The following is a 24,746-nucleotide window of genomic DNA, read 5'->3' as shown; positions in this document are numbered from 1 at the left end:
AGTGCAACCCATGTGCTCATTAGCAGATCAATGGATAAGCAAACGTGCTTCATCCTTAAAAAGGAATGAAATTTCATATAAATCACAACATGGGTGGACCTTAAAAACTTAGTGAAATAAGCCAAACACACAGGGAAAAAATTGTACAATTCCACTTATAAGAGGTACCTAGAATAGACAAATTCATAGAGACAGAGAGGAATAGAGGTTACGAGAGTATGGGAGGAAGGTCGAGGGGGGAGTTACTGTTTAATGTATATAGGGTTGTTGTTGGGGATAATGATAAAGTTGTGTGTATAGATAGTGGTAATGGTTATACAGCATCATGAATGTATTAAAGCTACTGAATTGTACACTTATAACAGTTAAAATGACAAATGTCGTGTTATGGTTAAAATAATAAATATTATAAACATTTTACCACAGTAAAAAAAAGTTTTAAATTTAAAAAGATAGAAGTCAAATTCTGGAAAATAATATCAGAAGATGAGAAGAGTGCTCATGGGTTATTTAGAGTGTGCTTTGGTTCTTGTCTTGCTTTGGAGAGTAACAAAGATAATGAGTGATTTGGCATTTTAAGAAATGTGTAGCTACTAATTTGAAAAGATATATGCATCCGTGTTTATCACAGCATTATTTACAATAGCCAAGATATGGAAGCAACCTAAGTGTCCACTGATGGATGAATGGATAAAGAACATGTGGTATACACGTACAGTGGAATATTACTCAGCCATAGAAAAGAATGAAATCTTATTATTTCTGACAACATGGATGAGCCTACAGGGTATTACGCTAAGTGAAATAACTCAGAGAAGAACAAAACCATATGATTTCATTTATATGTGGAATCTAAAAAACAAAACAAATGAACGAATACACATACACTGTAGAGAGTAAGATGGAGTCACTCATGTCAAGCAGGGGCCTGTGTCAAGCAATGATGCAAAACATGTAAGGGTACTGTAGCTACCAGGTAATAGCCAGACCAGCACCAGCTGACCACACCCCAGAACTGATAACAAGCAGAAGCAGAGGAGGTGTGCAGGGGCCCAAGACTGATTAAATCCCTTTAAAAGGGGAAGATTTTTGCAGCAAAATGTCACTCCTCAGACATTGAGGAGACACTGACCCCTCTATGTCTGACCACTTCAAAAAGGCAGCATCTGCGAAAGCTCTGTCCGATTGATCTCTGAACAGAACTGGGATCGTCTGAGGCTTGAACAGAATAAGCAGTAAGTGCTGAGAGCTGACCCGGACCAGACTGGACCGGACCGTGGCCTTATCTCAACTACACACGCACAGACTGACTTCAAGTTTGGTTCGTTAACTTCCTACCCACTATGTTATGTTTGTTGTGTGACTTGTCTATGTCTTTTGTTCTGTGTGTTGTGTAAGAAGCCAAGTTAATCACATGGTGAAATGTCATTTGAGTTTGGAATCCTGAGCCTGCTTTATAATCATGTTAACCTTGCTTTGTGACTGAATAAAGCTGACATTGTGGAAACATATAACTCGTGTGTGTACCTTCATAGCGTGCTTGTGACATATACAAATGGCAACAGTCTCATAAATACAGAGAACAAATTGATGGTTGCCAGAGAGGAGGGGGAGGGAGATGGGTAAAATAGGTGAAGGGGTTTAAGAGTTACAATCTTCCAGTTATAAAATAAATAAGTCATGGGGATGAGAAGTACAGCATAGGGAATATAGTCAACTGTAATAATTTTATATGGTGACAGATGGTGACTACTCTTACCACGGTGAGCACTGCATGATGTACAGAACTGTCGAAATCACTGTCCTGTACACCTGAAACTAATGTAACATTGTATGTCAGCTATACTTCAATAAAAAAAAAATGTGTAGCTAAATATGTATGTTTAATGTTTAAGAGGAATTCTAAGAAGTTACAGATTCTGTCATAGCTTCCGATCTAATGGCGGGGGGAGAGAGAAAAGTAAAAAAGAAACAGCTTTACTAACACAATAGAAAGCAGGAAAAGAAAAAGAAGTCAAAGAAGAATAATTTATGGAAAAGATAAAATAAGATGGCAGAAATTAATCAGATAGATTTTAAAAACCTCGCTTTTTAAAATACAGAGACTGTAAGGTTGGGTAAAAAAAATCCAGCTATATACTACTCACAAGAGAAATATCTGACACAAAATGACCCAGGAGAATGGAAATTAAAAAGCACAGTAAAAGATATGCCAGGCAAATACTGATCAAAACGCAGTTGAGTATTGCAATATTACAATACAAATAGCAGACCAAAGTCCTGGACTTTTTTTTTTTTATTTATTTAAAAAAAAATTTTTTTTAACATTTATTTATTTTTGAGACAGAGAGAGACACAGCATGAACGGGGGAGGGTCAGAGAGAGGGAGACACAGAATCGGAAGCAGGCTCCAGGCTCTGAGCCATCAGCACAGAGCCTGACGTGGGGCTTGAACTCACAAACCGCGAGATCATGACCTGAGCCGAAGTCGGACGCTTAACCGACTGAGCCACCCAGGCGCCCCCAAAGTCCTGGACTTTTAAAAAGTTTATAAAATGCCAACTTTTAAGTATTTCCAGTGTGGCTAACTATAAATATAAATCTGATAATTTCTATCTAGTATTGTGTATTTTTTTCTGATCTTTCTAGATCAACTGCCAAAGGGATTTATAGAGTAGTATGTACTATGTGTTAGATAATGTAATGGAGGCTAAAATGAGTACAACCTAATTGCTTATTACATAGAACTTATAGTCTAGTAGGGGAAATAAGTCCAATAACTTAAAAAAAAATTTTTTTTAATGTTTATTTATTTTTGAGAGAGACAGAAAGCAAGCAAGGAAAGGGCAGAGAGAGAGGGAGACACAATTCGAAGCAGGCTCCAGGCTCTGAGCTGTCAGCACAGAGTCTGACATGGGGCTTGAACTCACGAACTATGAGACCATGACCTGGGCCGAAGTTGGACACTCAACCGACTGAGGCACCCAGGCGCCCCAGTCCAATAACTTTTTAAAAAGGCAGCAGATTGTGAGTAGCAGTAGTTAGAAGTAAGTCGTGGTAGGAATTGGGCATGAGTGTAGAATCGGGGAAGAATCTTCTTGCAAAATGTGGCATTTGAGATGGTCCTGAAAAACTGGGTAGAAATTTTAACAGATGGAGATAGGAAAAGATATTTCAGGTTGAAGAGAAACAGTAAAGCCTTGAGCAATATATTGTATTTTCTGCTTTTTTGTTATAGCCATCTTACGTAAAATAATTTCCACTGATTATATTAAGATTGTCTATTGACTCTTTAAGTAAAGTGATTGTGATCTCCATACTGACCAGCTGAATTTTATTGGTAGGGATTATCTAAAGGCAGTAATGTAAATACAATTATAAATCTTTTTACTGTATTCAGTATTATATGTCCTTGGCCTATCAGTTTGTTTTTTAAAATTCCTATTTTATAACTTCTTATGTAAATTCTTATCTGTACAATGAGTCTCAGCCAGAGTCTTCAATGCATAAATTATTCCTTAGTTTTAAAAAAAGATATTTTAAAAAAGCTACACTAAGGATATAATTTCACTAGTATTAGTTTCTTTACAGCCTAGACTATGACCTAGACACCAGCTTTTTTCCCATGGGGGGTATGAAGCATACTTTGGGACTAATTCTTTTCTCGATAGCTTCATAAATTTAGACTAGATTGTTATCATTTTAGACGTCATTTGCTAGAAATGTGACCTACCCCATTTACCTGTAACAGCTCATTTGCTTTATTTTTCTTTTTCCTTTGCTCAAGACAATAGCATTGCAAACTGCATGGTTAGGTTAACACTTTCATTGCTTTTTAAAAATTGCTCCTCTAACCTAATCCTTCACCAGATGTTTTCCTCATACTTCCTCATAGTGTCTCAGAAGTAGATTTCTATGCTAGTTTTCCACGGGGAGAAGAGTAGGTAATTTGATTTTTCATAGTGTTATTAATATTAACAGGAAGAAGCTAATTTTATCTTAAGTGATAACACACTCTATATTAAAGACAGGTTAGATGTTCCCCTCAGAACTTGGTCAGGAAAAAGGAAAATGGAACAGATGGCTCCTGAAATTTTTTCTTGTTTGGTTCAGAGATTCAGATCCTTCCCTCCTGTGCCCCCCCCGCCCCCCCCCCCCCCTTTAAATGGTCAGCAAGTGAAAAGTGGCATTTGGAATTTCCACTGTCTCTCCATTGCTTTGCCATCTTTAGTTTAATGCCTGTTTCTCTACAAAGATTAACACATTTTCCACTCCTGATATACTTGTCAGGGAATTTAGGAGTTTTCTGGAACCTGAAGTCTGCCTTTGGTTGTGATGATTACTGGATAATTGCCTATTCTTTGGTGGAATTTCCATTTTTAGATTACGCCAGGCTCTACAGCCTTTCTTTCTCTGGCAGAAGAACCCAAAAGCAATGGAGTATGTTTTTTTCCCCTTCCCCGGCCCAGCTTAAACAATGACTCACTTGGGCTCTGGGGCTTTGCTTCATACTGTCATTCAGGGGCCACTTTTTACCCTTGTTCTTATTTGCCTTTAGTGTTCTGTTTGCAACCTTTCATTTCCTTTGGCACATGGACTTGCCAAAGGAAAGTCAGAGAGGTATACATCACCCCCAAACTGGAACAGACAATCCAGTTATGTCCCTATGAGCCATTTTGTTCTCATGGCAGCTGATGTAGATCAGAGACAGTACAGAAACAATATCTTTAAGGAAATATAATTCCAAATGTGGCAGGAGAAGTATTCTCCCCAAAAATACAAGTGCCAATGTCATCCAGTTAAAGAATGAAACATTTCCCTCTATCTGAAGTGTTCCAGTGACTGATGAAAAGTCCCTCAGTCCATATATGTCGGAGATGGGAAGCACACAGAGGAATTGGACTCCAAGAGTTTTCAGAAGGATGTGGTTGCACGAAGAGATTTCCTCATTGAAAGACTTGATCTAATCTGTAGTTCAGAGTTTGTTGGAGAGAATAGATGTTCCGCCTTTTGGGCAGTGGTTCTGTCTGGTCTTGAGTTTTCACTCTGATTCCAGCCTTCCAAAAACTATTCATCTAATGATTCCTCGATTTTTCTCTTTGCAGTTTTAACAGTGTGTGTCAGGGAACTCACATTCTCTTTCGGGAATTCAGCTTCATCCAAGCAACCCCTCACAACAGGGCATCATTCTTACGAGCCTTCTGGAGATGCTTCCGAACTGTGGGCAAAAATGGCGGTAAGTCTTCCCAAATTCTTTTCTTGCCTTCCTTTCTTCTAAACTTCTGTCTCTCTTTTCTTCCCATAAATACTAGTTGAGTGACTGCTATTTGAGGCTCTAGGAACACCTTACTTTTGAGGAGCTATCTGTCTGTGTCACAGACACTACTACCATTACTAGTACCATCGTCATCACAAGGCTACCTATTAGGAGCCAAGTGGAGTTCTTAGCACTTTATGTATGGTCATTCATTTATTCTTCACAACAGCTCTCCATGGTATATATGATCATCCCCGTTATAACTAGTGAAACCAGGGCTCAGAGGGGTTAAGTAACTTGACAGGGTTGTACCCCAAATGCTGGGGTGGGATCCCTACCTAGGTATTCTGGCTCCAGAGCCTTTGCTCTTGGTAAATATTAAAATACCATGCAGTAGTTTGAAGAAATGGTGCGAATACAAAGAAGGAAACTGCTGAGTGGGGGTGAGGGAACCCTATGGTTAGAGAAAGGGGAGCAAGTAGATTAGAGGAGGTTCTCCTGAAAACTGGTTGTTTGGTCTAATTTGGGAAGGAAGAGTAAGAGTTATCCATATGGATAAAGGAGAGAAGACATTCTAGTAGAGCATGTGCTGTGATGTAGAGGCATAAAAGAACCTGAGAAGATCAGAATGGCTAGAGTTTGTGAAGGGCATTAGGGGAGATGAGCCTGTGAAGGAATGGAATAGTCAGGTCCCGAAAGACCATTTTTGCCGTAAAAATAGAAGTTGAATTTTATGCTGTAGGTTAAAGGATTTTATTCAGAAGAGTGGTGTGATGATATCTGAATTCTAGAAAGATCATTTGAAAGGCCATTTCCTATCGAAATGGCTTAGAGGGTGAGTTTGGAGGCAGCGAGCGTGGTTAGGAGACTTGCAGTCGTGAGAAATGACAAGAGCCAAAACTAAGGCAGCATCCACGGAAGGGGCACTTTCAGAGATCAAATCCAAAGGATTTGGCGATTGGTTTTGGCACATAAGGTGAGTGAGAAGAGCCCTGATAAATTTCCAGGTAATTGTACACTCACACTGTGCCGAAATCATTACTCCCATCCATCTCCAGAACTTCTTCACCTTCCCCATTAAGCACTCTCCATTTCCTCCCCTGCCCCCAGTCTCTGGCAAGCCCTGTTCTACTTTCTGTCTCTGAATTGGACTACACTAGGTACCTCGTGTTAGTGGAATCATGTAATACTTCCCTTTTTGTGAATGACTGACTTCATTTAACACAATGTCCTCAGAGTTCATACATGTTGTGACATGTGTCAGAATTGCCTTCCTTTTTAAGCCTGAAGAACACTCCATTGTATGTATCCACATTTTGTTTATCCATTCATCTATCAACAGACACTTGGGTTGCTTCCTCCCTTTGACTAATGTGAATGAAATGGCATGTTAAGTTTTTGAAAAGTTGAAATTTCTAGGGACACAGTGAAAACACTCCATGAAGCAGCAGGTAATACAAATTAGTTTCTAGAAATACAGATTTGGGGAAGTAGAATAAAGTTTACTAATACAAGATTTTCATTTCACCTTATAATCTTTGAGACAAGAGCTAAATGCACTAGAAAATACAAGTAATTTTTATATTTGCATACTTTTGGTTTGGCATCTATGATTATATTCCAAGGAAAATTAAAAAAAAAAACAACACTGATTGAAATAACTATTAAATAAAGCAGTTTCTGTAGTGATCCTACCTGAGAGTAGAGAAAGGCCTAAACTATTTCCTCATTTACTTAACAGATATTTCTGGTAGACTTACCACATGCTTGGTGCTGGGGTATAGTAAGTGAACAGGTACACGCCCTGATCTCATTGAGTTGACAACATCCTCCACCCTGCTCTCATGATGCTACTGCTACTTTATATATAGCTACTGAGCCTTTTATTTCTTTTTTTTTTTTAACATGAAATTTATTGTCAAATTGGCTTCTATACAACACCCAGTGCTCATCCCAACAGGTGCCCTCTTCAATGCCCATCACCCACTTTCCCCTCCCTCCCACCCCTCATCAACCCTCGGTTTATTCTCAGTTTTTTAGAGCCTCTTATGGTTTGGCTCCCTCCCTCTCTCTTTTTTTTTCCCTTCCCCTCTCCCATGGTCTTCTGGTAAGTTTCTCAGGATCCACATAAGAGTAAAAACATATGGTATCTGTCTTTCTCTGTATGACTTATTTCACTTAGCATAACACTCTCCAGTTCCATCCACATTGCTACAAAAGGCAATATTTCATTCTTTCTCATTGCCAAGTAGTATTCCATTGTATATATAAACCACAATTTTTTTATCCAGTCATCAGTTGATGGACATTTAGGCTCTTTCAATAATTTGGCTATTGTTGAAAGTGCTGCTATAAACACTGGGGTACAAGTGCCCCTGTGCATCAGCACTCCTGCATCCCTTGGGTAAATCCCCAGCAGTGCTATTGCTGGGTCATAGGGTAGATCTATTTTTAATTTTTTGAGGAATCTCCACACTGTTTTCCAGAGTGGCTGCACCAGTTTGCATTCCCACCAACAGTGCAAGAGGGTTCCCATTTCTCCACATCCTCTCCAGCATCTATAGCCTCCTGATTTGTTCATTTTAGCCATTCTGACTGGCATGAGGTGATATCTCAGTGTGGTTTTGATTTGTATTTCCCTGATGAAGAGTGACGTTGAGTATCTTTTCATGTGCCTGATGGCCATCTGGATGTCTTCTTTAGAGAAGTGTCTATTCATGTCTTCTGCCCATTTCTTCACTGGATTATTTGTTTTTCAGGTGTGGAGTTTGGTGAGTTCTTTATAGATTTTGGATACTAGCCTTTTGTCCAATATGTCATTTGCAAATATCTTTTCCCGTTCCGTAGGTTGCCTTTTAGTTTTGTTGATTGTTTCCTTTGCAGTGCAGAAGCTTTTTATCTTCATGAGGTCCCAATAGTTCATTTTTGCTTTTAATTTCCTTTCCTTTGGAGATGTGTCAAGTAAGAAATTGCTGCGGCTGAGGTCAGAGAGGTTTTTTTCCTGCTTTCTCCTCCAGGGTTTTGATGGTTTCCTGTCTCACATTCAGGTCCTTTATCCATTTTGAGTTTATTTTTGTGTATGGTGTAAAAAAGTGGTCTAGTTTCATTCTTCTGCATGTTGCTGTCCAGTTCTCCCAGCACCATTTGTTAAAGAGACTGTCTTTTTTCCATTGGATATTCTTTCCTGCTTTGTCAAAGATTAGTTGGCCATACTTTTGTGAGTCCAATTCTGGAGTCTCTATTCTATTCCATTGGTCTATGTGTCTGTTTTTGTGCCAATACCATGCTGTCTTGATTACAGCTTTGTAGTAGAATCTAAAGTCTGGGATTATGATGCCTCCCACTTTGGTCTTCTTCTTCAATATTACTTGGCTATTCAGGGTCTTTTGTGATTCCATACAAATTTTAGGATTGCTTGTTCTAGCTTCCAGAAGAATGCTGGTACCATTTTGATTGGGATTGCATTGAATGTGTAGATAGCTTTGGGTAGTATTGACATTTTAGCAATATTTATTCTTCCAATCCATGAGCGTGGAATGTTTTTCCATTTCTTTGTATCTTCTTCAATTTTCTTCATAAGCTTTCTATAGTTTTCAGCATACAGATCTTTTACATCTTTGGTTAGGTTTATTCCTAGGTATTTTATGATTCTTGGTGCATCATAAAAGCCATTTGTGAAAAGCCCACAGCTAATATCATCCTCAATGGGGAAAAACTGAGAGCTTTTCCCCTGAGATCAGGAACACGACAGGGATGTCCACTCTCACCGCTGTTGTTTAACATACTGTTGGAAGTTCTAGCATCAGCAGTCAGACTACAAAAGGAAATCAAAGGCATCAAAATTGGCAAAGATGAAGTCAAGCTTTCACTTTTGCAGATGACATAATATTATACATGGAAAACCCGATAGACTCCACCAGAAGTCTGTTAGAACTGATACATGAATTCAGCAAAGTCGCAGGATACAAAATTAATGTACAGAAATCAGTTGCATTCTTATACACTAATAATGAAGCAACAGAAAGACAAATAAAGAAACAAAAAAGAGGTTAGAGTGGGAGAGAGCCAAGGCATAAGAGACTCTTAAGAACTGAGAACAAACTGAGGGCTGATGGGGGGTGGGAGGGAGGTGAGGGTGGGTGATGGGTATTGAGGAGGGCACCTGTTGGGATGAGCACTGGGTGTTGTATGGAAACCAATTTGACAATAAATTTCATATATTTAAAAAAAAAAAAAAAGGAAACTGATCCCATGCACAATTGCACCAACAAGCGTAAAATACCTAGGAATAAACCTAACCAAAGATCCAAGCCTTTTTTTTCCTAAAACTGTCTACCTGCTATCTTATTAGCTCATTTCTACTGTCCTAAGAAATAAGTAAGGTAGGTATTATTGTGCCCATTTTATAAGTAAATTGTGTAACTTGCAGAAGGATTGCAGAGTAAGTAAGTAAGAAAGTTGGAAATAGAACCCAGATTTACAAATATGCTAATATGCTATTTCTGCTATTTTTATTACTCCAATCATGACTTCTGTGACATGTAACTTAAAAGATTATCCATCTTAATTACATTATTGTACAGAAAGTACTTAGTGTACTGAGAAAATAGCATCATCTCCTTTACAGAAGATATGCACTAGTGGACAAAAATCAGAGTGGACTCGATTTTAAGTGAACTCCCTCAGAGAAACTAACCCATTGGTCTCTACATAAACAAAACTTGGGAGCTGTGAGTATACAGATGAAGTCTGTAGTATTTCCTCAGAACCCGTTTTTCCCAATCCTTTCCCAGTCCCTTAGCTGGTCAGCAAGTATTTACTCAATACTCACTATATTGCAGAATGGTACATACACCGAGAGCTGGTTTCTGTGAAATAGGCACGTGGAGAGAAGTATGGAAAACAGTCTTAAGGCATCCTCAATTCTTTTCCTGATTTGGAAGTGGGGCCTCTTCAAGAATGTATTTACTATCACAAGGGATCCATATAGCATTTGGACTCTGAGCAGATGTGGGTTTCTTTACCTTTCTTATAGCAGCTGCCAGTGATTCATCCAGCTGCTAAGAGGAAGCAGCTCCAAGTTCTCCCTGTTTTTCCTGTGCCATAAACAAGATCTAGATTTTATGCTGGATATCGATTGTTATGCTTCTTCTTAATCAGACAGCCTCTGAGTTCTTAAAGACCAAATGCAACACTTGCATCTAGGTGATCCTAAAATCTTTGGTTAAACCATTTTTAACATATTCTCAGTTTCTTCCGGGAAACTTTAGAACATCTTTCAGTCCTGGAATGTGTGAGTCCCCAATTTTAATCCAGAATGAGCAAAAACACTCAGAGGCAAAGTTCCAACAGAAAGTACTTATTAAGCCCCATTTTCTCAATTAGAATGCCACGTACTCGGCTCCTGCTTGATAGAGCCGCTACTCTATTGCTCTTCTGCAGATAACTTCCTTAGAACATCATGTACATATTTTAGCATTATCAAGAAGAAATTAGCTCTTCTGGGAAACAGCAAAAAGAAGAGCAGAGTTGCAGCATAACATACCTAAAAATGAAGCCACCTGTGGAAAACTAAGGACCTGATCCCTTCTGGCAAGAAACAGTTTGTCCCAGTTTTTAGCAAGTATAGGGATCTAATGTCATTTCTGCATGACTGAGTCCTGAATGATGCTAATTTTCCTGTGTCTGAAATTCAAATAAGCTCATGAAGATTATAGTGAACCTCTTGCTATCAAGGCAACTTTAGAGTCTTGGAAGCAAAAAGATCTATTCATATGTAATCAGACTTTAAAATTCAACTTCTCACTTTGGTATTTCTTTCAATGTGAAAAATTAATCTCAATTTTCAAGTCTGGCAAAGATTAAAATTCCCTGAAGGAAATCTTCACTTCTGCTTAGGGATATTAGCTCAAAAGAGCTTTTGTCCAAGGTTTATTTTTACAGTTTGTTAGAATTTAATTTTGAGCTTTGTGCTTTTACAAATGAGTGTGTGTGTGTGTGTGTGTGTGTGTGTGTGTGTGTGTGCGTGCGCGCATGCGTGCGTGCGCGCGTATTTCATTTAATAAAAGAATGAGGGGGCACCTGGGTGGCTCAGTCACTTGAGCGTCCGACTTCGGCTCAGGTCATGATCTCACAGTTTGTGGGTTCGAGCCCCGCATCAGGCTCTGTGCTGACCTCTTGCTCAGAGCCTGGAGCCTGCTTCTGATTCTGTGCCTCCTTCTCTCTCTGCCCCTTCTCCGCTCACGCTTTGTCTCTGTTTCTCAAAAATAAATAAATGTAAAAGTAAAATAAAATTAAAAAAAAGAATGAGGAGCACTTCCTCTTCTGCCCTTGAGGAAGTACTTACTAAGGGAATTGTCACCCTGCCATAAACAACTAGAAAATTAGACAATGTATCTGAAACAACTCTTTGAGCCATTGAACAGTTAATATGGGGCTGTGGTCTCTGAGAAGCAGTTGCCAAGCAGCAGTATAGGAGAGGAGATCTAAAGAGCCCAGCAGTCTTACTCAGTTGAGGAGGCAGAGATTGGGGTTTGGAGAAGCCAAAGTGGCCAGAATTTGCAGGGCAGAGAACCAAAGAGGAAGGAGTTGCTCAGTAAGCTCCAAAGAGCTACAAGTGGGTATTTGAGTCTCTGGCTACAAACTCTGCACATATGTGGGTTGGAAAAAGAACCACCAGAAACCAGTAGGCTAAACAATTCCTGGAGTATGCTCAGGGGTAAGAATAGTTCACACTGCTACCGGCCAAAGTGGAGAAACCTCAAGGTACGCAGGGCATTGACATTTGATAGAGTCCTCAACAGCCCCAAAACAGAAGGGGTTAAACTGATCTCTCTGCAAGGAAATTAACTGTATACCAGACCAAAATTCAATGCTCTTTAGAGGAACACAGTAAAGTCTAGCACTCAATAACATAAAATTCACAATGTCTGGCATCCAATTAAAAATTACCAGACATTAGAAGAAATAGGAACATATGACCCATAACCAGGAGAAAAATCTATCAGTAGAAACACAGACCCAGAATCAAAGACCTTCAAATAGTTATTTTAAATCATATAAATATGCTCAAGTATGTAAAGGAAAACATGCATATGATTAGGAGATAAATGGAAGATACTAAAAAGATCCAAATGGACTTTCTAGACATAAAAAATACAACATCAAAAATGAAAATAATGATAACGATAGCAATTAACATTTATTAAGTTGCTTCATATATACAATATCTAATTTTTCTTCACAATAATCCTATGTGTTAGGTAGATACTTTTATTTTCATTTTTACACAGAAAATGAAACTGAGATTTAGAAAGTTAAAGAACTTGTTCTAGGTCACAGACCTAGTAAGTGAAAAAAACCAATGCTGAAGAAGCCAGAAACCTGACTAGAAGGAGTACTTTTTTTTTTTTAAATGTGTTCTCCATCAAATAGTGTGTGAGATGCTTGAAATACAACTGAGTCAATGACAATACTTGCCCTCAAGGAGCTCATATTCCAGTAAAATAGTCTGGAAATCGTTTCCCCAGAGTATAAGTGACTATTAAAGCCATGTAAAAGATTCAGTGATAGTACAAGGGCAGAAATAGTTCTTCTGCAGAAGTTAGGAAAGGCTATAAGGGAATAAAGATAGTTGGGATGGATCTTGGAGTAGTAGAAAGCTGTTAAGCAAATAAGGAGTATATTCTAGCAAGAAAAAAACAAGGTTTCTGAAAGTATGATGACATGAAACAAAATATTTCCTTTGGGAAGCATAAGAAATTCATTGTGGCTGGTGCTTAGTACCTAAGAAAGAAACATCATCACAGCCAGTCAGTATGGCCTTATCAATTTGTGTGGTATTTTCACATATAAGACTGGCAAAAGCATGGAAAATAGAGTGAAAGGCGGGGATAGTAAGACCATTTAGGAGCCAGTATAGCAGAACAGGAAGTGGAAGGGAGATGAAGAGCTATTTAAGGTTGGTTTGACAGGACTTACTGATTGGGTGTGGGGTGTGAGAGAGAAGAGTCAAGAATGATTGCCAGGGGCACCTGGCTGGCTTAGTCAGAAGAAGCAACTGTTGATCTTGGGGTTGTGAGTTCGAGCCCTATGTTGGGTGTAGAGATGGCTTAAAAATAAAGTATCAGGGCACCTGGGTGGCTCAGTCAGTTGAGCTTCCAACTCTTGATTTCAGCTCAGTCATGATCCTAGGGTCGTGGAATCTAGCTCCGCATTGGGTTCTGTGCTCACTGAGCGTGGAGTCTGCTTGATATTCTCTCCCCCCAGCCCTCACCCTGTCTCCCTTCCTCTACCCCTCTCCCTGACTCATGCATGCTCTCTCTTTCTAAAAGAATAAACAAACAAACATCTTTAAAAAAAAAAAAGAATGAATGCCAGAATCTAAATTACTGCCGATTTCATCCCTCCCTCCCTCCCTTCCTTTCTTCCTTTCCTTTTTTTGTTTGTGTTTTTGTTTTAATTCTTTCACTTTTTATGTTTTATCCTGAATTCACTGTGATTTGTCTTCAGGGTCTAGGTACATTCAGTCATTCAACAAACATTTATGTATTAGTTGCTACTGATAAAGCAGTGAGTGGAACAGAAATTCCTGTTCTCATGGAGTTTGTGGTCTGATAATCAGAGATCTGAAAAAAAAAAAAAATCCCTGCATTCATGAAAGAAGATCACATTCTGGGAATCAGAGACTTACAGTCGGTCTATATAAATCATATGATAAAAACTTTTTCCTAAAATACCTTTGTTATGGTGGCCAAAGTGATCTCAAGGGAAAATGCAGACAACTTAGGCTGAAATAAAGCTTTTGGTCTGACTTCTCTGTGTAACTGCCTCAAACTTCCACCTGATTTTGCTGGTCACTAATCCTCATCCTCACTACTAAAAACCATTCTGTGAGGATTAACAGTGTTTACTTCAGGAGTGGGTGGCCGTCTTGTTTGAAATATTAAAGAGTATTTGTTACTTTAGTCATTTTTTAAACAAACAAACAAAAATCCTTCCATGTAATCTCTTCGGTCCCGTGGTTTCCTTTGGCCCGTCCTCCGCACCTGCTCCCCCAAGAGCTCCACGTGTCCATGTTTGCCCCAGAAACCTGATGTGGCCAATAAACTTCTTCAACCCCAAGTTCCTGGTTCCTGTCCCCCATTTTACTTATTTCTTCTCTATTCTGATTTTCTTTTCTTTTTCCATTTTTACTTCCTTCTTCAAAACCTTTTCTCCAGGGAGAACATTGACATTTGATGTCACCTCAAATCTTTCACCTCTCTACCTCTAGTAGCTTTCATCTTTCCCTCTTTTTAATGTTCCTTTAATTTTTTTTTCTATTTCAATTATTTGGGGGCTACCACACATGTCACACAAGCATTCCCGGAATGCTTTTGTCACCACCTCCTTTCGAACCCCACCCTCCGTGCCCTCCATGCATAATACCCTTAGGTTGCTAAACTCTCTTTATCCTTTTAAGCCTTAGTTTAAAGGTCAGCTCCTTAAAGGACCTTTTCTCTTACTCCCTTCCTGGTCTGAATTAGATCCCTTCATTATTCTTTTGCAAATCATCCTGTAACTTTTAGTCATACTGTTTATTACAGTTTCTGACTAAATATTTTTTGAATGGCCCTTTACTTAATGTCCACCTCCCTTATCAAATTGTAAGCTTTATGAGGGTAAGGAGCTTGTTTGCTTTGCCAGTAACTATTCTTAGCACCTAACATACATAAATGATTTCTTTTATGTTATTTAATACGAAGGCCCATCACTTCCCAATCCCTATGTAATCTGTGATTATTGAATGGATTATATTATCATCTCTTATATTAGAGGGTGGGGTTGCTTTTGAAAGAACTTTATACTCTTTTCAAATTTGTATCGGAGCCTTGATTTAAAATAATAATAGCTGCTACTTATTGATCACCTACTATATGCAAGGCACTAAACTTCATGTTCAAAGTGCCCCTCGAAAAACTGACCCATTCAAAGCTATACAATATCAATTGACCCCTAATTAAAATAATATTCAGTATCCTCTGGTGCTTCCAAACAACGATTAAAAGATTTAGATCATGATCTGTATGCAAACTTTAAACATTGGTGAGGATCTAACTAATAGTACTACCTCCATTTGTTTTGTATTCTGGGTGTCACATTTATGCTGTGAAAGAAATCACAAACTAGTGGTCATCTGACTACACAAGCTTTGGCCTGCAGTGACATTTTCTTTGGCTTGCACTGTTAAGAATATTTTTTTTAGGGTAGCCTGGGTGGCGCAGTCGGTTAAGCGTCCGACTTCAGCCAGGTCACGATCTCGCGGTCCGTGAGTTCGAGCCCCGCGTCGGGCTCTGGGCTGATGGCTCAGAGCCTGGAGCCTGTTTCCGATTCTGTGTCTCCCTCTCTCTCTGCCCCTCCCTGCTCTTTCTCTCTCTCTCAAAAAACGAATAAGCATTAAAAATTAAAAAAAAAAAAAAAAGAATGGAAAATCATCCCGATACCACGCCCACATTCCAACAGGGAGGCGGTTTCCCCGGGGCGGAGGTGCAGCTGCTGCCTTTAGACAGGGCATGTGGTGGCCTCAGATTTACCGCCATCCCCAGCTGCCTTGCTTCATCTGCTTATGTTTCCTGCCTGGCCCCTGTAGGCATTTGAGTTTGCTACCATTGCTACAATGCCTTGGTCCATTTGTAACCTCTTGAAAGGTAGAGTTACACGCTTAATTCAGAATGAGGAGTCAGGAGCTGATTCCTCCACTACATTCAGTTTCTCTTTTCTCCTTGTCACCGTGATGTCTCAAAAGATGTTCAAACAGGAAAGGACCTTAGCAGTCGTCTTGTCTTGCAACTAGGCCTAAGAGTTTTAAAATGTATTTATCCCTTGATTGTGGTCAAATATATATAACATAAAATTTATCATTCTGACCACTTTTTAAATAGGGAAATCTTCTTTGGTGATAAAATATGAATAGCATAAAATTGAACAGTTTGACCATTTTTTAAAATGTTTATGTTTGAGAGAGACAGAGCATGAGTGGGGGAGGGGACAGAGAGAGGGAGACAGAGGACCCAACGCGGGCTCTGTGCAGACAAGCAGCAAGCCCGATACGGGGCTCAAACTCAGGAACCATGAGACCATGACTTGAGCTGAAGTCGGATGCTCAACTGACTGAACCACCCAGGTGCTCCAACATTGTAACCATTTTGTTTCTTTTAATTTTTTTTTAATGTTTATTTATTCTTGAGAGATAGAGACAGCATGAGCATGGGAGGGGCAGAGAGAGAGGGAGACACAGAGTTGGAAGCAGGCTCCAGCCTCTGAGCTGCCAGCACAGAGCCCAACGCGGGGCTCGAACTCATGGACCGCAAGATCATGACCTGAGCCGAAGTCGGATGCTTAACCGACTGAGCCACCCAGGCGCTCCTTACCACTTTTAAGTGTACAGTTCAGTGGCATTAACTACATTCACATTGCTGTGCAACCATCACCACCATCCATCTCCCTCTTTTTTCATCTTCCCAAACTAAAATATTTTGCCCATTAAGAAACGACTGTCCATTTCTAGCCCCAGATTTTATTTCCTGTCTCCATGTCTTTGACTATTCTAGGTGCCTCATATAGGTAGAATTATGCAATATTTGTTCCTTTGTGTCAGTTTCTTTTTTTTTTTTTTTCCCAACATTTTATTTATTTTTGGGACAGAGAGAGACACAGCATGAACGGGGGAGGGCCAGAGAGAGAGGGAGACACAGAATCGGAAACAGGCTCCAGGCTCTGAGCCATCAGCCCAGAGCCCGACGCGGGGCTCGAACCCACGGACTGCGAGATCGTGACCTGGCTGAAGTCGGACGCTTAACCGACTGCGCCACCCAGGCGCCCCTGTGTCAGTGTCTTAAACCAAGCATGATGTTTTCACAGCTCATCCGTGTAGCATGGGTCAGAATTTCTTTCCTTTCTGGGGCACCTGGGTGGCTCCCTCAGTTGAGCATCCGACTCTTGATTTCAGCTCAGGTCATGATCTCCCAGTTCATGGGTTCGAGCCCCACGTTGGGCCCAGTGCTGACCGTGCAGAGCCTGCTTGGGATTCTCTCTCTCTGCCTCTTTCTCTCTCAAAAATAAATAAGTAGGCATTAAAAAAAAAAAAAGAATTTCTTCCCATTCTACCCATTGTGTGTATATATCATACTTTGTGTATCCATTCATCTGTCACTGGACACTTGTGTTGCTTCTACCTTTTGGCTATTGTGAATAACACTGCTGTGAACCTGGGTATACAAGTAGCTGTGTGAATACCCTGTCTTTGGTTCTTGCCCATATACTTAGGAGTAGAATTGCTGGATCATATGATAATTCTATGTTTAATATCTTCTAAGGAATTGCCAGACTGTTTCCGACAGTGGCTTCACCATTTTACATTCTTACAGGCAATTCACAAGGGGTACTATTTCTCCAGATTCTCACCAACCCTTGCTATTTCCTGTTGTTCTGATAAAAGCCATCCAAATGGATACAAAGTAGTATCTCATTGTTTTGATTTGCATGTCCCCAGTGAGTAATGGTGTTGAACATTTTTTCACGTGCTTGTTGGTTATTTGGGGTTTTTTTTAATGGGTTGCATTTTTAAAAAAATTATTTTAATTCCAATGTAGTTAACAAACAGTGTTATTTTAGTTTCAGGTGTACAGTATAATGATTCAACAGTTCCTTATATTACTTAGTGCTCAGCAAGATAAGTGTACTCTTGGGGTGCCTGAGTGACTCACTTGGTTGAGTGTCTGACTCTTGTCTTGGCTCAGGTTTTCATCTCGTGGTTGATGAGATTGACCCCCAAGTCAGGCTCTGTACTGGCAGTGTGGAGCCTGCTTGTTCTCTCTCTCTGTCCTTCCCCCACTTGTGCTCGCTCTCTCTCTCTCTCTCTCTCTCTCTCTCTCTCTCTCAAAATAAATAAACTTAAAAAAAAAAAAGATAAGTGTACTTTTAATCCCTTTCACCTATTTTGCCCATCCTCCCACCCACCTTCCCTGTGATAGCCATCTGTTCGTTCTCTATAGTTAAGAGTCTGTTTCCTGGTTTGCTTCTCTCTTTTTCTCCTTTGCTCATTTGTTCTGTTTCTTTTTTTTTTTTAATGGAGTTTGTTTAATGTTCATTTATTTATTTTTGAGAGAGAAAGTGTGCAAACAGGGGGAGGGGCAGAGAGAGATTGGAGAGAGAGAATCCCAAGCAGGCTCCTCACTGTCAGCACAGAGCCTGACACAGGCTGGATCCCACAGACTGTGAGATCATGACCTGAGCCAAAATGAAGAGTTGGATGATTAACCAAATGAGCCATCTAAGGGCCCCTCATTTGTTTTGTTTCTTAAATTCTGCATATGAGTGAGATCACATGGTAGTATCTTTCTCTGATTGACTTATTTTACTTAGCATAATACTCTCAAACTCCATCCATGTTATCGCAAATGGCAGGTTTCGTTCGTCTTTATGGCTGAATAATATTCCACATCTTTTTTACCCATTTATCTATCGATGGACACTTGGTTGCTTCCATAGTTTGGCTATTGTAAATAATGCTGCAATAAACATAGGAGCACATATATCCCTCCAAATTAGTGTTTTTGTGTTCTTTGGATAAATACCCAGCATTGCAGTTACTGGATCATAGGGCAGTTCTATTTTTAATTTTTTGAGGAACCCCATACTGTCTTCCACAATGGCTGCACCACTTTGCAATCCCACCAACGGTGCACAACGGTTCCTTTTACTCCATATCCTCATCAACACTTGTTGTTTCTTGAGTTTTTGATTTTAGCCATTCTGACAGGTGTGAAGTGATATCTCATTGCGGTTTTTATTTGCATTTCCCTGATGATGGGTGATGTTGAGCATCTTTTCATGTGTCTGTAGGCATCTGTATGTTTTCTTTTGAGAAGTGTGTAAGTCCTTTGCCCATTTTTTAATAACATTGTTTGTTTTTTTGTTGTTGAGTTGTAGGAGTTCTTCATATATTCTGGATATGAATCCCTTATCAGATGTATAACGTGAAAATATTTTCCCTCATTCTGCAGGTTGTCTTCTTGCCTTTTGTTTTTTTAAGTTTATTTATTTTGAAAGAGAGAGAGAGTCTGAAGCAGGCTCCACACTGTCAGTGCAGATCCCAACGCAGGGCTCGATCTCACAAACCATGAGATCATGACCTGAGCCAAAACCAAGAGTCAGACACTTAACCAACTGAGCCACCCAGGTGCCTTTGTATTCTTGCCTTCTTAATGGTATCCTTTGGTGCATAAAAGGTCTTTATTTTGATGAAGTCCAGTTTATCTGTTTTTCCCTTTATTCCTTGCTCTTTTGGTGTTATATCTATGAAATCATTGTCAAATCCAATGTTATGAAGACATTGGGTTGTTTCCTTCTGACAGTTTTATAGTTTTAGCTCTTCAGTTTGGTCTTTGATCCATTTTGAGTTAATTTTTATTTTCGTTTTTTTAGAGAAAGAGAGGGAGAGAGAGAGCCGGGGTCTGGGGGAGAGGTAGAGGAAGAGGGAGAGAGAGAGAAGCCCAAGCAGGCTCCATACCCAGCACTGAGCTGGAAGCAGGGCTCCACCTTATGACCCTGAGATTATGACCTGAGCTGAAATCAAGAGTTGGACACTTAACCTACTGAGCCACCCAGGTGCCCTGAGTTAATTTTTATATAAGATCAACTTCTTCTGCGTGTGGATATCCAGTTTCCCAAGCACCACTTGCTGGAAAGACTTGCTGAATAGTCCTTTCCCCAATGAATGGTACCCATGTTGAGAATCAATTGACCCTAGATGTGAAGGTTTGTTTCTGGGCTCTCTCTTCTATTCCAGTGGTCTATATGTCTGTCTTTATGCCAGCACCATACTGTTGTAAGTACTGTAGCTTTGTTTTAGGTTTCAAAGTTAGAAAGTTTGAGTCTTCTGACTTCATTCTTCTTTATCTAGATTGTCCTGGATATTCAGGGCCCCTTACAATTCCATATGAACTTGAGGATCAGCTATTCCGTTTCTGTGAAAAGTCTGTTAGAATTTTGATAGGGATTGTGTTGAATCTGTATATTTCTTTGGATAGTATTGACATCTTAACAATATTAATTCTTCTGTTATTTAACAAAAACTCAACTAAGTGAATTTTAAAGATCTAACTGGCTCTATTAATAGATTCATGAATCAGGCATTATCCCTTCTAACAAATATAGGGGAGCTTTGTTGAATTGATGAAAACAAAAAAATAAAAAATGTCTTTAAAGGTAAAGAGGGAGCAGAAAAAAGGAAATTATTAGCAAAAAATCCATTGTTTTAGGCAAGGCTCACTCTCCTAAGGGGACCAGAAGGTGTCTATCAGTAAATTTCCTTGTACTGACCCAGTAATTCCCATGGTTTACTGGTTAAAAGTTACATTTCTGGGGGGGTTGAAACTGCAGTTAGGTTAGGTATTAAGTCTTGGTTTACTGATATGGGACTTTAACATAAGTGACACCATTTGGGGCCTATGATTTTCTTCTTAACATTTCCTATCCATGAATAAAGGGTGTCTTTCCATTTAAGTCTTCTTTGAACTCATTCAGCAGTGTTTTATAGTTTCCAATATGCAAGTCTTCTACCTCCCTGATTAGATTTATTCCTAAGTATTTTAGTCTTCTCATGCAATTGTGAATGAAACTGTTTTTCGTCGTTTCCTTCTCACATTTCATTGCTACTTTATGGAAATGTAATTGGCTTTTGTACGCTGTTTTGTATCACCCATCCTTTTGCAGATTCATTTACTGTTGTAATAATGTGTGTGTGTGAGAGAGAGAGAGAGAAAGTTCTTAAGGTTTTCTATACAGAAGATGATGTCCTCTTCAAATAGAGATAGTTTTGCCATTTCCTTTCCAACTTGGATGCCTTTTATTTCTTTTTCTCACTTAATTGCTCTGGTTAGAACTTCCTGTGCTGTGTTGAGTAGAAGTGGCAAAAGCAGGCATCCTTGTCTTGTTCCTGATGTTGGATGGAAAGCTTTCCAGTATTTGGTTTTAAGATAAAAGCTTGTCAAGAAAATTGTGATTCACACAGATTATTAGCTGCAGATACTTAGAGATTTGTTTTATAACATCTTGACATCCAGTCAAAAAATTTTTTTTCATTTAGTTATATGTCTAAATGTTCCAAAAAGGAGTGATAGTAAATTGTTGTGTCAAAGCTGAACAACCAATGGACCTGCCAATTGCTCACATTCCTAATTGTTGAGTAATCACTGGAGAAATCAATGAAAAGTTTTCTCAGCTAGTTTAAAATTTTTATTCTTTGGAGAAGAGTAAATGTGTCTTATATCATTATATATGAAATAACTGGTGTTATTTCTTTAAAGAATCAGATACCTCTGAGGCTGCTAGGGATTGAATTGTGTACCCCAAAATTAGTGTGTTGAAGCCCTACCCCCAAGGTGACTATATTTGGAGGGAGGGCCTATAAGGATGTAATTAAGGTTATATGAAGTTATAAGGGTAGGGCCCTGATGCAAAGGGATTAGTGTCCTTACAAGAAGAGATACCAGGGAGACTGTGCCCTCCTCTCTTTGCTGTGTGAGGACGCAGTGAGAAGGTGGCCTTTTTCAACCAAAGAGAGACACCCCCAGACACTGACCCTGCTAGACTTGCAGTCTCCAGAACTGGGAGAAAATAAATTCCTGTTGTTTAAGCAACCCAGTCTATGGTATTTCGTTATGGCAGCCCAAGCAGACAAATACCAAGGCCATCATTTTTACTCAGTTTCAGCAGAGAAAAATTAGTTTTATTTTGCATGCTGAGTCCAAAAGCTGTTTTGATTTTATCACTAACATTTTATTGGAAGCCATAAGTATGGCAGTGTTGTAAGCCTTAACTGAGCTATTTGATTTATGTAAGATATCAGCAAGCTTTCCAGGTTGATAAACCTATATTTAATGAATTTATTTAAGGTAGAAATGATAGCAATTAATTTTATTTGACTATTGTTCTGACAACTGCCTTATGTCAGAAAACTTTAGTATAAAAGAATAAATTCTGGTACCACTACTGAAGTCTGAAGGGTCTGCAATCCAAAAGCCTTCTCCTAATAAAATTTACAGTCCATCAGTTTGTATAACATTTATCCTATAGTGTTTTAAAAAAAAATGCTCACCTAATTTTGCCTGCGAGTGTTTATCTACACAGCATCTGAGGACCTTTGAAGGCCTGGCCTTTGCATGATCCACTACTCCATAAATTTTCTCTTCCATTGCTCTTCCAGTCGCAGTACAAACATGACTGGGTTTTTTTTTTTTTACCTCTTTGTTACTATCTTAACACTCGAAGCCTTCTGTTTTATAATTACCAAACATTTTATAAAGTAAAAAGTCTGCTTTTGTTCCATAACCACTTCACATAGAAGGAAGTAAGAGGAGGACTTGATAACATCTGTATTCTCACCCAGCAGAATTTAAAGGTTTTATGTAATTTCAGCCTTTATATCAATACAGACCTGGATTAAAAAGAAAAGAAAAAGACCAAGGCAGATAAAAAGCTTTCTAATCAGTGGCATATTTACAGGTTCAAATATATATATAATATGTATTATTTATATATTATATATATTATTTACATAATATATAATATATTATATATTATATAATATATATTATTGTAGTATAATATAGTATACCGTATATGGTATACTAGTGTATAGTATAGTATATATATAGTGTATATAGTATACTATATGTATAGTATAATATAATGTAATATATAATTATAATATAATATATATAATATATATTATATGTATGTATGTATACACACACACACACACACACACACACACACATACACATATACATTTGTGGAGCAAAAGAAGCTCCACAGTGAGTTAACTGAAAGCACAGGTTGGTAGTGTCTATATAATAAAATTTACTCTAGAGGCACCTGGGTGGCTCAGTCAGTTAAGTGTCCAACTTTGGCTCACGTCATGATCTCACAGTTCATGGGTTCAAGCCCCACGTCAGGCTCTCTGCTGTCAGCATGGAGCCCACTTCGGATCTTCTGTCTCTCCCTTTCTTTCTCTCTCTCCCTCTCTCTCTGCCTTTCCCCCACTCACACGTGTACATACTCTCTCTCTCTCAAAAATAAATATTTAATAAATAAATAAATAAATTTTACTATGTAACAGATTTAGTATGCATTTTATTTTTCTCATAGATTTTAAATAGAGGTATGTCTTTAATAAGAAAAATATGAAAATTAAACATTTATAGAACCTTCTAAATGCCTCTGAAAATTTTTAGGCTCTGGTTAGAAAACTATTGATGTACATCAACCCTTCTCCCATCATATTAATAAAAAATTGGGCTCCTCCAAAAACTTGGGGCCCAATGTCTCCCAGCCGGTTGCTAAGTTCAGGTATTTTCTCAGTCAAGTGCTCTTGCCCTGATGCTAAATGAACACAAATATGACATTCAGTTTCTGAGATCAGTGTATAATTTGCTGAAAGCCTAAAATGCAATCAAAGGAGTTAAGGCATAAGAATGTATTGCATTTGTCTGTGATCATCTTTCATCAGTTTATAGATGGAGGAAGGGTAGCTACAAGTTCTTTTTTTTTTTTTTATGTTTATATTTTTGAGAGAGAGTGAGTAGAGGAGGGGCAGAGAGAGGGGGAAACACAGAATCTGAAGCAGGCTCCAGGCTCTGAGCTGTCAGCACAGAGCCTGATGCGGGGCTTGAACTCACGAACCACAAGATCATGACCTGATAGGTAGCTACAAATTCTTTAATTTCAAGTTCCATTTTACAGGTGTTTAAGAGAAAAGATAGTTACTCCATTTTGTATTTAAAGTTTAAAAATCATGATTCTTATTACTGGGGGAAGTATAGGACTTGCTTTACTATGTATCTCATGCTTTGAAGGACATAATAAACAGAATTTGGAAGTTCTCTGAAAATATAACCAAGAATGTTTTTTAAAGTTAGGCTGAAGTGAGACCATACTATGTGATGGTATTAAACCCGTTCTCTAAAGTAAGTGTACCAGAAGACAGAATGGTATCCCTTAGGCTTCTGAAATCTCTTGATTTCGTGGTTCTGTTAGAAACAAAAATAAATGACTAATTTCAACTTATACACTATGAATCAAAATAAAACCATCTTAGGTTAAATATGTCAACTTAATAAACCATACTCAAATTTGGTTGTTTTGGTGGATTTTAAGCTGACAGTATATAAAAGCAAGTATAAGTAGTGTTGAAAATTTAATCTTTTCCAGTTTTATGTTGCTTGGCATAACCTGCTCTTCATTCCCACTGCCACCACCTGACCCTAATTTAGAACCCTAATTAATCAGAGAGGTTGTCCTAATTAACCCAACCTTGGAGAGGTTGTCAAAAAGACAGATTCCCTGATCCCATCTCCAACCTACCAAATCAGTCAGCAAGGGAGGGACCTGGGAATTAATTTCTTTCTTTCTTTCTTTCTTCCTTCCTTCCTTCCTTCCTTCCTTC

General features: G+C 38.8%; 1 protein-coding gene across 4 annotated transcripts in view; it reads left to right on the top strand.

The window, feature by feature from the left end:
* The window catches only part of CSTPP1 (centriolar satellite-associated tubulin polyglutamylase complex regulator 1), a 197,639-nt gene that overhangs the window by 79,776 nt on the left and 93,117 nt on the right, over positions 1 to 24,746 (top strand). For all 4 annotated transcript variants that reach the window (XM_040495278.1, XM_040495277.1, XM_040495280.1 and 1 more), the window contains exon 3: positions 5,106 to 5,236. In XM_040495278.1, the coding sequence (XP_040351212.1) occupies positions 5,106 to 5,236 (131 nt within the window). The remainder of the gene's footprint in view (positions 1 to 5,105; positions 5,237 to 24,746) is intronic.

This window comes from Herpailurus yagouaroundi, unplaced genomic scaffold (assembly GCF_014898765.1).
Source record: "Herpailurus yagouaroundi ecotype Mexico unplaced genomic scaffold, PumYag 187, whole genome shotgun sequence".
Lineage (NCBI taxonomy): Eukaryota > Metazoa > Chordata > Mammalia > Carnivora > Felidae > Herpailurus > Herpailurus yagouaroundi.
The sequence above is the reverse complement of the archived record's forward strand: the minus strand, read 5'-3'. Positions and strand labels throughout refer to the sequence as shown.